This window comes from Macaca fascicularis, chromosome 16, assembly GCF_037993035.2.
Source record: "Macaca fascicularis isolate 582-1 chromosome 16, T2T-MFA8v1.1".
NCBI classification, from domain to species: Eukaryota; Metazoa; Chordata; class Mammalia; order Primates; family Cercopithecidae; genus Macaca; species Macaca fascicularis.
The window spans coordinates 67,409,198-67,423,775 of NC_088390.1; the positions used below are offsets into that span (position 1 = coordinate 67,409,198).

The 14,578-nt window shown below is 57.5% G+C and overlaps 1 protein-coding gene across 8 annotated transcripts in view; it reads left to right on the forward strand.

The window, feature by feature from the left end:
- CRHR1 (corticotropin releasing hormone receptor 1) overlaps positions 1 to 14,575 on the forward strand; it is a 53,009-nt gene extending 38,434 nt beyond the window's left edge. For 5 of the 8 annotated variants that reach the window (XM_045375885.2, XM_065531754.1, XM_045375887.2 and 2 more), the window contains 9 exons: positions 7,946 to 8,052; positions 8,809 to 8,929; positions 9,138 to 9,291; positions 9,604 to 9,664; positions 11,863 to 11,935; positions 12,186 to 12,271; positions 12,446 to 12,581; positions 12,739 to 12,780; positions 13,359 to 14,575. In XM_045375885.2, coding sequence (XP_045231820.2) covers positions 7,946 to 8,052; positions 8,809 to 8,929; positions 9,138 to 9,291; positions 9,604 to 9,664; positions 11,863 to 11,935; positions 12,186 to 12,271; positions 12,446 to 12,581; positions 12,739 to 12,780; positions 13,359 to 13,499 — 921 coding nt within the window. In that variant the 3' untranslated portion in view covers positions 13,500 to 14,575. Of the gene's footprint in view, positions 1 to 523; positions 581 to 7,945; positions 8,053 to 8,291; positions 8,379 to 8,808; positions 8,930 to 9,137; positions 9,292 to 9,603; positions 9,665 to 11,862; positions 11,936 to 12,185; positions 12,272 to 12,445; positions 12,582 to 12,738; positions 12,781 to 13,358 lie in introns of all 8 variants that reach the window. The other 3 variants (XM_045375889.2, XM_065531755.1, XM_045375886.2) reach the window with 3 other exon arrangements.
- Positions 14,576 to 14,578: the final 3 nt, after the last annotated feature.

Sequence of the window (14,578 nt, forward strand, 5' to 3'; positions counted from 1 at the left end):
CTGGGCAAAAAGAGGGAAACTCCATTAAAAAACAAAACAAAACCAAAAAACGTGGCCAGCTGCGGTGGCTCATGCCTGTAATCCCAGCCCTCTGGGAGGCCGAGGCAGGCAGATCACAAGGTCAGGAGATCGAGGCCATCCTGGCCAACATGGTGAAACCTCATCTCTGCTAAAAATACAAAAATTAGCTGAGCATGGTGGCGCATCCCTGTAATCACAGCTACTTAGGAGGCTGAGGCAGGAGAATCACTTGAACCAGGGAGGCGGAGGTTACAGTGAGCTGAGATTGTACCACAGCACTCCAGCCTGGCGACAGAGCAAGACTCTGTCTCAAAAAAAAAAAAAGTATATGGAATCGCCCAGAGCACCTGTCCAAATACAGGTCCCAGGGCCACACCCAACACCTAAGAAATCACACCATCCAAGGAGGACCTGAGAATCTGTCTTTCATGAGTGCCCCAGGGGAGCCTTCTGATGGGGCAAAAGTGAGAAACTAATCTAGTGCAACCCATTCACATTACAGATGGGCAGACTGGGACCCAGAATTGGGGACTGATTCACACAAGATCACATGGCCAGAGTAAGTCAGAGCCTGGAACCCAGGGCTTCGGAGCTCAGGCTCTGCTTTGCCCACTGCCAGGTATCTGCGTGAAACAAAGTTAAGGATAAAGAATCACTTTCCTTCACCCCCAGCTTACTAAGCCCCCACACGGAGAGCCCACCTGGGAAGTCCTGGGATTGGGAGGAGGGCTCTTCCTGGACTGAGGGAAGGAGGTGGGGTTCCAGGTTAGGAGACTTAGTTGGACCAGAGGAGATGGCCTTGGCTGGAGGAGTGGCAGCGGGCAAGACCGTTCAGGGATGTGGGGAATCCGTAGCCTGGCACACAGTAGAGGAGGTGGGAGGAAAGGAAACGGGGCTGGTGCTCAAAAGAGCGGGTCAGTGCTGTCGGCGACTCAGGACCACACGCCATGCCAGAGAGGGATGGTGTTGAGGAGGTACAGCTAAGCCACGAGGTCAGGCTGCAGGCCGCACTGCCTGTCCCAGCCTCACACCCTGCACTCAGCCCTCCTGAGGGTCAGGGCGGAGTCTTCACCTGTCTCTCCTGCTCTAATGTAAGTCCCTTCCTTTCAGTTGGCTGATGGGGACACTCGGCAGCCCCCGTTTTCCCCAGCACCCTTCGAAGGCTCAAGGGCAGTAGGTTAGCCACCCTCGGCCCGCCCTGCAACGCCCACCCCTGCCAGGACAGGGGTCTCTCCCTCTCTCCCCCAGCAGGGTTAGGACAAGGAAGAGGATCAGGAGCCCGGTCTCATCAGCCCGCTCTTTGCATTGCAGTGGGAATAGCACAGACCTTAGGGTTTGGGTTTCGACGGGAACCTGCTGCATGACCTAGAGGAGGCAACTTAACCCCACCGAGTTCCCGAAACTGGTGGCCAGGAATTCAGATCTCTGCCTTCAGGGGAGGGAAGGGTGGTGTTGGCCTGTCTTGGCCTATGGGAGATGTTCCATTCACCTGCCGCCCCCTGTCTCTCATCTCCCCGGTGAGGTCAGGGGAGGTTGTAATGTACACCTGGGGGAGTGACCTGCCCCACCCCCCAGCCCATCCAAGCCTGGCTCTGCCGCCTCTTTCCTCCGCAGCCCCTGCTGGCCTGGTGCCTGGCACTCTGGGTAATCGATTCATTTAATTAGTGAAAATGCCATTCCCTTCTGCCAGCCCCCAGCCTCGCCAGACCCCTCCCAGAACTGCAGAGGAAAGCATCCAATTAATTGAGTGGTAGGTTTCTCAGCTCTGGGCCTGGGCTAAGCCCTAATTAAGCTCCAGCGCCCTGGGGTATTGCAGATAATGGATTCGCAGAAGTCCGCCTGAAATGGGACTTGCGAGGGCACCCCAAGGCCAGGCACCCCAGGAGATCTGCCCGCAGCCAGCACCACCAGGGAACAGGCCCGCAACTGGGGAGCCTGTTGCATGCATGGCTGGCCCGGGGATGGCACTGAGCCCCCATTACAACCCCTACACCTGCTCCCCGTGTCAGCACCCTCTCCTCCCCCCACCACCTCCCTCCACTGCTGTTCACTCCCTTCCCCACTGTCCGACCTTCCCCCACCCACCCGACACTTGCACACACTCTATTCCCTTTCCCCACACTCTGCTGAGCACACACTCTATTCCCTTTCCCCACACTCTGCTGAGCACACACTCTATTCCCTTTCCCCACACTCTGCTGAGCACACACTCTATTCCCTTTCCCCACACTCTGCTGAGCACACACTCTATTCCCTTTCCCCACACTCTGCTGAGCACACACTCTATTCCCTTTCCCCACACTCTGCTGAGCACACACTCTATTCCCTTTCCCCACACTCTGCTGAGCACACACTCTATTCCCTTTCCCCACACTCTGCTGAGCACACACTCTATCCCCTTTCCCCACACTCTGCTCAGCACACACTCTATTCCCTTTCCCCACACTCTGCTGAGCACACACTCTATTCCCTTTCCCCACACTCTGCTGAGCACACACTCTATTCCCTTTCCCCACACTCTGCTGAGCACACACTCTATTCCCTTTCCCCACACTCTGCTGAGCACACACTCTATTCCCTTTCCCCACACTCTGCTGAGCACACACTCTATTCCCTTTCCCCACACTCTGCTGAGCACACACTCTATTCCCTTTCCCCACACTCTGCTGAGCACACACTCTATTCCCTTTCCCCACACTCTGCTGAGCACACACTCTATTCCCTTTCCCTTTCCCCACACTCTGCTGAGCACACACTCTATTCCCTTTCCCCACACTCTGCTGAGCACACACTCTATTCCCTTTCCCCACACTCTGCTCAGCACACACTCTATTCCCTTTCCCCACACTCTGCTCAGCACACACTCTATTCCCTTTCCCCACACTCTGCTGAGCACACACTCTATTCCCTTTCCCCACACTCTGCTGAGCACACACTCTATTCCCTTTCCCCACACTCTGCTGAGCACACACTCTATCCCCTTTCCCCACACTCTGCTGAGCACACACTCTATCCCCTTTCCCCACACTCTGCTGAGCACACACTCTATTCCCTTTCCCCACACTCTGCTGAGCACACACTCTATTCCCTTTCCCCACACTCTGCTGAGCACACACTCTATTCCCTTTCCCCACACTCTGCTGAGCACACACTCTATTCCCTTTCCCCACACTCTGCTGAGCACACACTCTATTCCCTTTCCCCACACTCTGCTGAGCACACACTCTATTCCCTTTCCCCACACTCTGCTGAGCACACACTCTATTCCCTTTCCCCACACTCTGCTGAGCACACACTCTATTCCCTTTCCCCACACTCTGCTGAGCACACACTCTATTCCCTTTCCCCACACTCTGCTGAGCACACACTCTATTCCCTTTCCCCACACTCTGCTGAGCACACACTCTATTCCCTTTCCCTTTCCCCACACTCTGCTGAGCACACACTCTATTCCCTTTCCCCACACTCTGCTGAGCACACACTCTATTCCCTTTCCCCACACTCTGCTGAGCACACACTCTATTCCCTTTCCCCACACTCTGCTGAGCACACACTCTATTCCCTTTCCCTTTCCCCACACTCTGCTGAGCACACACTCTATTCCCTTTCCCCACACTCTGCTGAGCACACACTCTATTCCCTTTCCCCACACTCTGCTCAGCACACACTCTATTCCCTTTCCCCACACTCTGCTGAGCACACACTCTATTCCCTTTCCCCACACTCTGCTGAGCACACACTCTATTCCCTTTCCCCACACTCTGCTGAGCACACACTCTATCCCCTTTCCCCACACTCTGCTGAGCACACACTCTATTCCCTTTCCCCACACTCTGCTGAGCACACACTCTATTCCCTTTCCCCACACTCTGCTGAGCACACACTCTATTCCCTTTCCCCACACTCTGCTGAGCACACACTCTATTCCCTTTCCCCACACTCTGCTGAGCACACACTCTATTCCCTTTCCCCACACTCTGCTGAGCACACACTCTATTCCCTTTCCCCACACTCTGCTGAGCACACACTCTATTCCCTTTCCCCACACTCTGCTCAGCACACACTCTATTCCCTTTCCCCACACTCTGCTCAGCACACACTCTATTCCCTTTCCCCACACTCTGCTGAGCACACACTCTATTCCCTTTCCCCACACTCTGCTGAGCACACACTCTATTCCCTTTCCCCACACTCTGCTGAGCACAGGAGCTGGGGCCTCAGGCGCAGTCCGGGAGGGCACACTGGTGGCACATGAAACGGAATCTGGGGTCTGGGTTTGTGGGCCAAGGTTCATTGCTCACCGTCTGGGGAGAGGTGGGCAGTGGTTGGACCAGGGCTTCTGAACTGTATAGGTGCTTTTTCCTGAAACGAAGCTCCGATTCCGTGGGCCTAGCGTAGGGCACACATTCCACTTTCCTCAAGATCTCTGCGAGCTCCTCTGGGTGCTGCTGCTGGGCCAGGGGCTGCCCTTTGAGGACTGAGGGACTGGAGTGAGTGCCCGCGGTGGGGTAAGAGGAGTAGCTCTGGCAACTTCAGTGGAGAGGAGGTGCCAGAATGGAGTGGGCACCGGCGGGAGCTTGGAAGGGAGGTCTCATTGCCACCATCCCAGAGAGGCATCGGGACGGGTCTGGCACTGCAGCACCTGGGACGAGGTGGTGTCAGAGTCAGCCGCGCACTAATTGCTTATTCAATTCAGGTCACTGAGGGTACAGCGGAGTGGCCTCTGCCAAGTAGCATGCTGTGCCACCCTCCTTAGGGCGGGGTGCCTGCTGGTCTCAGGTCTCCAGACTGGACGGAGAGGGAGTGCTGGTCAGGGCCCCAGGGGTAGCTGTGCCCATTTGTCCTTTGGACATCCCAGCTGCTTTGCTGTTATCGTGGCCGTCGGTCGGTGTGTGACTGGCTGTCCCTGGGGGTGCTGCTGACTCTCCTCTCCAGGTGTCACTGGCCACCTCTCAGGGTGTTTCTAGGTGCCTTTTAAGGCCTTGCTGTCTCTCTAAATAATGCTGTCCAGAACTCTGGTTGTTATTGGAAATGTCACAGTGTCACTGGCTTCTGTCTGGGTGACGCAGGACGTATTTGTCTCAGGGTATCGGCAGCCATCCCTCAGGCTGTCTCTCCAGCTGTCTTCTCAAGCTGTTTCTCAGGTTGCATCATGCTGATGTGACCAATAAGAGAGAGGGCTTGAACCTGGCCTGGGCCCGACTGCTCAGGGAGCCACGCTGAGACACTCTGTCCTCCGGGAATGGTTTCGCCCGATTCTCCCTCTCAGGCTCTTGGGGAAAAGCCCTCATGGGTGCTATCCTCCTGGCAGGAGGTCCCCCGAGGCTCCTGGGCCCAAAATGGAGCGAGACCACCCCAGAGAGTGCCTCTGCTTTCAATTCCTGCTTGTCCCCCCAGAAATCTCCCAGGGGGCTGGGGACGGTGGCTCTCGCCTGTAATCCCAGCACTTTGGGAGGCCAAGGCAGGTGGATTGCCTGAGCTCAGGAGTTCGAGACCAGCCTGGACAACATGGCGAAAACCCATCTCTACCAAAAAATACAAAATATTAGCTGGGCGTGGTGGCGCATGCCTGTGATCCCAGCTACTCAGGAGGCTGAGGCAGGAGAATCACTTGAACCCAGGAAGCAGAGGCTGCAGTGAGCCAAGATCCTGCCACTGCACAACTCCAGACTGGGCGACAGAGTGAGACTCCATCCCTCCCCCACCCAAAAAAAGAAATGTCCCTGGGAAACCAGGAAAAGAGGGATTTCAAAGCCAGGCAGACTCAGGTTCCAGATGCCGGCTGCATGGCGTGGCCAATTATTCAGTCTCTTCAACGGGAAGAACTGGGATGAGAGGAGCAGTCTCCAAGGGCAGCTGTGGGAAAGAAAAGCAGTGGCATCTGCAGAGCTCTTGGCACAATGCTCAGCATACAGCAGGTGCTTAATAGATGACTCCTCCCCACTCCAACCCCAAGGGCCTGGTGCGGCCTGACTCAGGAGCGAGGTGGGGCCTGGCAGGTGGCAGTGAATGGTCTGCCTGCACACTGTGCCCTCCCGCCCAGCCTGGGCCTGTGAACAAGGCCGGGGTGTCATGCCATGCTCGGCTCCACACATGCTGTCATTACCCAGGGGCTTTTCAGCATGGATTTGTGGAAAATTTAATAAAAGGATATTAAATACCAGCTCCAGACAGCCTGTGATCCGTGCATATCTTCCGGAGCCTCCGGATTGGGGCATCTGCCGCCAGGCGCTTAGAGACCCCCCCACTTGCATGGGTGATGGGTCCCCTCTCCTCACTCCCCTGTGTCTCTCTCCTGCCTTTGTTTACACCTCCCTGGATCCCAGTCCTTTGGAGGCTGGAGTTGTTAATGTAATTTCCTGCCATGTTCCAGAAAGCCTCTGCCTGGAAACCAGCTCTGAGAACAGAGCTTCTGTAGGAGCCTCCGGACCTAAGAGGTTCCCGATGAGGATGCCCCTTCAGAAGGGCCTTGGTGGCCGGGCGGAACTGGGCATAGGGTCTTGGCTCCTCCTGGAATGCCTGGTGGATAGGGCTGGACTTGACCTCTGGTTTCGTGTGGGTTCTGTAATTCCAACAGGAAGGCCTGTGGAGTAGCTCCTTGGTGGCTCTGAGAGGATGATGAGGGCCGTTGTGAGCTCCCCACTTCTCGGCGCTTGCATGTCACCCGCTTCTGTGCCTCATGATCATTCAGCCCCACCCCAGAGCCTGGAAACGGGGAGGGAGGGAGGTGCTGCCAGGGACCCCTCCTTTCCCAAAGCCACCTGCTTTTCAACACCTGTCTTTCTTTCCTTCACTCACACAACTGCTTCGGAGTTCGACTGCGTGTCAAGCTCTTGGTTTCTAGGCCCTGCTTCTTGGGACCTATAAAAGTGTGGATGGGGGCTTTGCTCTGGGGCAGGAGTCTGCAGAGAGCTAGGCATGGGGACTGGCCAGTCCCCTATTATGGGCTGGGGACCTGTTTGCAGCCTTTGTACCTTGCCAGTCTGCACGTGCAGGCAAGAGGTGGTTTTGAAGTTGCGCGACCTCCAGTGCGTCAACATAACCTCTGTGCTGTTTTCCTACAAACTAAAGCCCAGAAGCCCTTCCGGCTCCCCCTATGGGGTTGCCCTGATGGTTTCAGACGATAACAGATATGAAAATCCTCTGTAAATGGGAAGGCTTCATCACTCTTGGAACTTAAGATTGCTGTAAAGAGGAGGGCAGTGACCTCCATCAGTATATTAAATTCATTAGGAAATAAACCCGGGAAATGTGTTCCAGTCCTGGGAGAGGATCCTGTTCACTTTGCACAGATCCCCTTGGGCCAGGGATGGGGAAGGCCCTGGAAAGTGAGTTATGGAGCCTAAGGAGACTGTTCTGTGCTTTCGGCTGATTCTGTGGATGCCAGAGCCCAGCAGCTGTCCGGCCCCTCCTCGCTCACAGGAGCAGGCGGCGTTGCAGCAGGAGGGATTCAAGGGCGGCCGAGACGGTAGTGACTCAGTTCAGAAATGGGTGGAGAAGATAAATCCCGGGAGGTTGGTGTCTCTGCAGCTGAGAGGTCCACCTGGTGTTCCGACCGGGTGGCAGCATGGGCAGATGCGACTGTGAGGGCGCACCTGTGAGCCGGCCACACACGCTTATGCGTGCAGAGGGGGCGTCCGTGTGGAGTGGGGAATCCCACGTGATGTGGAGACTCAGACACAACACAGAGCAGTGAACAGAGCATGGGATTCAGGGACAGACAGAGCCTCAAACTGGACAGCATTGCTCTGCAGCGAGGCCTGACCCACAGCAGGTACTCAGGAAGGGGGAGTGGCCCTTGAGATCATGACCTGCTCCGTCCCAGCCACCCCCAGGCAATGTCCTCATAGAGCGGCTCCCATCCAGCAGGCGCAAGGGCATGGCTGTGCAGAAAGCTCACCTCTGCCCCTCTCTCCTGCTCCAGAAAAAAAGCAAGGTGCACTACCATGTCGCAGTCATCATCAACTACCTGGGCCACTGTATCTCCCTGGTGGCCCTCCTGGTGGCCTTTGTCCTCTTCCTGCGGCTCAGGTGAGCAGACCCCAGCACTGCGTCCTCTTGTCCCCCGGCCCTAGAGCAGGAGCAGGGTGGAGAAGTGAGAGGAGCAGCTCGAGGTCGGGGTGGGGGTTGCTGGGAGAGGGTGGTAGGGCCTGGCTTATCTGAGAGTCTCAGGTCTCCGGGAACCTCTGGCAGGGCCGCTTTGCCCCCTCCGCAGTAGCTGCTGGAATGGTGGGGAGGGACAAAGCTTGTTTTATGTCACCCACACCCAGGACGGGCTGCACCCATTGGGGTGACCAGGCAGATGGTGCCCTGGAGGTGGGGGCTCCATGGAGTGGTGACCCATTTCAGGTTCGAAAGTACATGGGCCCCAGCACTACCGCCAAGGATGCAGGTGGCAGAGCCAGGGATGGGGATGGTTGGGATCAGGAGCCGAGCATCAGGGCTGGAGGCTGGGAGCAAGGCTGACCCCTGTGACTGTCCATCCTGGAATGGCAGGGAGTGGAAGGCACCCCCAGGGGAAGCAGGCATCCCCAGGAAGCCAGCTGCCCTGGTCCATGGAGTGCCAGGCAGAGCCTGGGGCTTTTGTCTGGGTGGGTTGCAGGCAGGAAGGGCTCCATGGGGCATTAGGAGAGCCTTGCTGTCACTTCCCTGTGTGACTTGGCCAGTCAGCCCTACCCTGTGCCTCAGTTTCCTCATCTACACATCTGGGTTGGGGTGATGTGGGTGGCCTGCCCCTTATCCTCTCTCTCCTGTCGCTCCCATCATCCACCTGCCCTGCTGCACCAGGAGCATCCGGTGCCTGCGAAACATCATCCACTGGAACCTCATCTCCGCCTTCATCCTGCGCAACGCCACCTGGTTCGTGGTGCAGCTAACCATGAGCCCTGAGGTCCACCAGAGCAACGTGGTGCGTCCTGGCGGGGGAGCGGGGAGCAGGTCAGGCCAAACCCACGTCAGAGAAGGGGCCCAGGTGGGCCTGCCCTGCAGAGGAGGAGCCCACAGAACAGGAGTGGGATCCCAGGGTGTGCCCCGTCCTGCCTGGGGGAGGCCCAGGGCCAGGGTTTGGTGCCACCCCTGCCCCTCATCATCATCTTTGGTTGGGGGTGGGGTGGCAGGTCTGGTGCAGGTTGGTGACCGCCGCCTACAACTACTTCCATGTGACCAACTTCTTCTGGATGTTCGGTGAGGGCTGCTACCTGCACACAGCCATCGTGCTCACCTACTCCACCGACCGGCTGCGCAAGTGGATGTTCATCTGCATCGGCTGGGGTGAGCTGGGCAGCCACCTCCCCAGCCTGGGCAGTGGCAGCCACCGTGCTGCCGTCTCCTCACCCAGACTCAGGCCAGAGGGCTGGGGGGCCTGAGGGATGGAGGTCGGGTTGGGGCAGTGGGGTGTGTGCCATAGCCCTCTGCTCCTCTTGGGGGTGGGGGGCAGCAGGAGCACCTTGAAGGAGGTGTGTGAGTTTGAGATCCACCCTGGGTAACCCTAGACCGCCTGGAGCCTGGGCTGCACTGGGGTCCTCCAGGCCCACATTCCCCAGCCCCCGCTGAGGGCTCTGTGACAGCCCATCTCTCCCCCAGGTGTGCCCTTCCCCATCATTGTGGCCTGGGCCATTGGGAAGCTGTACTACGACAATGAGAAGTAAGTCACCTCCTTTCCCTTCCTGCCCCCAAGGTTTAGGCTCCCAGCCTAGCTTGGTGACACTCCCAAGGGCCTTGGGCCATGCTGGCTTTCCCCTCAGGACCATGGCTTCTGCATCTGTAAAGGGAGGGATCTGGGGGGTTGGACTCATTCAGAGGGTCCCTGCCTGTGCTCTGCCTGGGTGGGACTGGACAAACAGGATCCAGCCTCCTTTATCTGCCTTGAGCTTACACAGGAAGCAGCCTGGAGCCAGACTGCCCAGGTTCAGAATCGTGGCTCCGTCATTAAATAGCTGTGTGACCTTGGACGGATTACTGCAGCGTGCCTCAGTTTCCTCATCTATAAAATGGACATACTTCCTCAAAGGGCTGTTGTGGGGTGATATCAGTCCATCTATATTAAGCATTTAGAATCGGACCTGGCACATAGAGCAAATGCTGTATAAATGTGTTCTCGTAATATTAAGACATCTTAATAGAAGAGTCCGTGAATTTAACAGAAGTGGACCTAGATGATCCCAGAGGCTTCTTCCAGCTCTGAAGTTCTTTGGTTCCTTATGAAACGGACTCAGGTGTTTCCAGTCGTGCCTGGAAACTTGATTTCTGCTGCAGTGGTGCTCAGCCTTGGCTCACATTAGAATCACCTGGGATGCTTCGAAAAGTACCAGTGCCCAGGCTTCACCGCCAGAGAGTCAGGTGTAATTAGTCTGGGGTGTGGCCTGGCACCCAGAATTCTTGAAAACTGCCCAGGTGATTCTAATGTGCAGCTAAGATTGAGAACCACTGAGAGAGGGGGGGGCAGAAAAGGTGGACGTGGATGGCAGGGGAGCCCCAGGACCTTGTTTGCCAAACAGGTGTTCCCAGGAACCTATCTGACTGACTGACCTGGCGTCCAAGTGGCCTCCACCACAGTGACAAGCCCTCTCCTCACCCCACGGAGGGGAGGGGGCCTGCATGGCTTCATTGGGCTGACGAAGGAGCCTGGAAGATTATCTTGCGTGTTTAGGAGGTTGACTCTCTCCTGACTCAGGCTAGCTGAGGCCTTGGGAGGCCGAGGCGGGTGGATCACTTGAGGTCAGGAGTTTGAGACCAGGCTGGCCAACATGGTGAAACCCCATATCTATTAAAAAAAAATACAAAAATTAGCTGGGTGTGGTGGTGCGCACCTGTAGTGCCAGCTACTTGGGAAGGCTGAGGCAAGAGACTCTCTTGAACCCAGGAGGCAGAGGTTGCAGTGAGCCAAGATCGTGCCACTGCTCTCCAGCCTGGGCAACAGAGCAAGACTCCACAAGCCTCAAAAAACAAAGCAAAACAAAAACTGTTTGGGCTAAAGGAGAAAGTGAGTCTGAGCGGCTCTGAAGCCCCACCTGGTGGTGAAAATTCAACACTGCAACAGAGGGGATCTGGGTGTGAGAAAGCAGAAACGAACTTGCAGACCAGAGGCTCAAGGACTGGACCCAGCCCACAGAAGCTGTGTGTGGCCGGCAGGGTGTTTTCTGGAAACTCGATTTTGTAGCCAAGCTTTAAAAAATCCAAAGGTTTCGTATACAAATCTCAATTTCTGGCTTATGAGATCTAGCCACTGGGGGTCTTCTTACCCACGGGGACATAAGGGCTTCCAGTTTGTCTGGTCCCCACCCACTCCCCAGGCCTCCCTGGAGCTTGCTGGAGGGACACTCAGGAAAATGCAAAGCAATTACCCCCTGCAGCAGGTAGAACCTGTGCAGATGTTCCTCTCAAGGTCGTTCGGGCTGCGATTGGACAGGTTCAGGCTGAGATTGAGAACTGCTGGGTGCCCACTGGGTGACACGTGTGGTACCACTCCCACCAGCAGCCCCCCAGAGGACATGCTGGGCCTCAGCCACAGCCAGGGGACCGTGAGGAGGAGCCAAGGATGCAGCTTGCGTATTGAGCTCACGCCCATTCCCGGCCACGCAGTCTTTCCCACTGTCTGCCTCCTGCCCCGATGCTTGCTTCCAACTTTGCATCTCATCACAGAGGATGCTGTCCATTCTGCAGATGGGACAACTGAGGCTTGGCAGTGGGATCAAGTGACTTGACCTTCTGCCAGGGTTGGAATTGGGACATCTACCTCCTGGCTTCCAGCCCCAGTCCTATCCTGGCCAAGCACTGTCCCTCCCCATGCCACCGAGGCAGATGCAGATGATGACTCCTCCCCTTTCCTCTGTGGCCTTCTAGGTGCTGGTTTGGCAAAAGGCCTGGGGTGTACACCGACTATATCTACCAGGGCCCCATGATCCTGGTCCTGCTGGTAAGACCCTGGGTAGGGGCAGGAGACAGGGCCCAGTGGGGAGGGGCGATCAATGCCAACCGTGGACAGAAAGGACCCCTCTGCCTAGAGGTGGGGGCCACCCAAGGAGGGGGCATGGGCCAGGGATGTGCAGCTGCTCCTGAGGAGGAGGGAGAACAGCAGGAGCACTGAGGCCAGAGAGGCCAGAACTGAGAAGCCTGGGTCCCCAGCCTCTTGCACACTCCAGCCTGCTGGTGTGCTCAAATTGCAGATCAATTTCATCTTCCTTTTCAATATCGTCCGCATCCTCATGACCAAGCTCCGGGCATCCACCACGTCTGAGACCATTCAGTACAGGTAACCGGGTACCACCTCCCCCAGGCCTCCCCCTGATGAAACCCCTGCTCCCCATGCCTCTCACGTGCCAGAGACCTGCCACTCCCTCCCCCGACCTGGCCCTCTGCTGAGCCAGCGGGCAGCCAGTCCTGGGGTGGGCTGTGACTCCAAGCCTCCCCACCTGCCCCACCCCAGGAAGGCTGTGAAAGCCACTCTGGTGCTGCTGCCCCTCCTGGGCATCACCTACATGCTGTTCTTCGTCAATCCCGGGGAGGATGAGGTCTCCCGGGTCGTCTTCATCTACTTCAACTCCTTCCTGGAATCCTTCCAGGTACAGCCCTGGAGGGGCACACTGGCACCTCCTTGGGTGGGGATTCTCCCAAGCAGATGCCTGGAGGGTAGGAGGCCAGGGAGAAGCAAGGGGCAGCCCAGAGGCTGGGTGGGCAACACCTGTGACCGACCTTTGACGCCTCCTCTCTCCTCCCCAGGGCTTCTTTGTGTCTGTGTTCTACTGTTTCCTCAACAGTGAGGTGAGGACCTGGGGGCCCTGCGGCGGGGCTCAGGGCTGCAAGGCCTGTTGGGGCTGGCGATAGTCTAGAGCCTTCTCCTCCCCTCCCAGGGCTGGCTCTCTCCCTCCCTGTTCCTCCTAGGTCCCTAGGGGGATGCTGCTGGGAGCCCCAGGCCGGCCCCTCCCACCTGTCCACTCCCACAGTGACAGCTCTCTCCTTTGCTCTCAGAGGCCGCTGGCACCAGGCTGGAAGCCAGAGCTCCAGTATCTTTGATGAGCCTGTGACAACCAGGAAGGGCTGAGCCCTGGGCAGGGGATATGTGTGGGTTGAGAGCAGGAAGCCTTGATGGCAAAGGCCATATGGTGTCTTCGCGTGGGTTAGAAAAGGGTGCCCCTTCCCCAGGACATTTGAGAAACCTGTTCCGGCAAATATGCAAAGCAGCCATGTTAAGGCTGTGAGTGCCATCGCCTCCTGAGGACTTCTGTGTACTCAGCTGACCTGCACAGCCTCTTACCTGAGCAGCTGCTCATGCCGACCCAGGGGAGGGAGGGGGTCCTGAGCGCCAGGCTCAGATGTCATGCTCCTTCCTGTGCCCACAGGTCCGCTCTGCCATCCGGAAGAGATGGCACCGGTGGCAGGACAAGCACTCGATCCGTGCCCGAGTGGCCCGCGCCATGTCCATCCCCACCTCCCCCACCCGTGTCAGCTTTCACAGCATCAAGCAGTCCACAGCAGTCTGAGCTGGCAGGTCATGGAGCAGCCCCCAAAGAGCTGTGTCTGGGGGGATGATGGCCAGGCTCCCTGACCACCCTGCCTGTGGACGCGACCTGTTAGGTCTCATGCCCACTCCCCCAGGAGCAGCTGGCACTGACAGCCTGGGGGGCCACTCTCCCCCTGCAGCTGTGCAGGACTGTAGCTCATGAGTGGAAAGTCATCTACAGGACTGGGCCAGTCCCGGGGCCTCTGGCTTCCCTGCCCAGTCCTCCGTGGAGAAGGGACGTGGAAATGAATGGAAATGGGCTGCTAGACACCCACAGCAGCACGCGCGTCCCTCCAAGGCTGTCTTCTCCCAGAGCACAAGAAGTCCAGCCCACTGGGACCTGGGGCTGCCCTCGGCAACTGTGGGGAGGCCGTTTGCTGCCCCGGGGCATCACGGGCAACTCGTGACAGCCTCTGACTCACCATGATGACGCCTCTGGACCTCGGTGATGCCTTCCGACACCACTGGGAACCAAGGGCCCTCGCTCAGGAACCCTGGAGACAGAAGTCAGGTGTCATCGTCAGATGTGTGGCCACAGCACTAGAGTCACCCCCCAGGCCTCCAGAACCTCATTGACACTGTGGCACTGCCACCAGCAATGCCCTGCCTCGCTGCCTTCATCCTGAACACTTACTACCCTGCAGGCCAGGCCAGCTTCCCCTCACTTAACCACAGGCAGTACCCTCACCCCACACCAGTCACCTCCTGCCCCTTTTCCTCTTTTGTGAGAAGAGGGGGCTGGAGGGGGCAGAGTGGCCTGTGAGCAAGAGCCAGGGGTGTCCCAGCCCCGGCCTCTGGGGCAGAGCTTGTAGCCCCGGATGGCCTCTGGGGCAGGACCACTAGCTAAACAAGCCAGGAGAAGGCTCCTGCCCAAGTGGCTCTTGGGACAACATGCTGCTTACACTCTAGGTGTGGACTGGCTACAGCCCCCACTGACCTGCCCATGTCCAGAGGGACTGGACAGCCAGAGCAGGGCTTTGGGGGGCACTAGAAGATGAGGGTATCGGCTGTGAGGCGGGTGGCTGGTATAAATAATAATATTTATCTTTTCAACCAGCA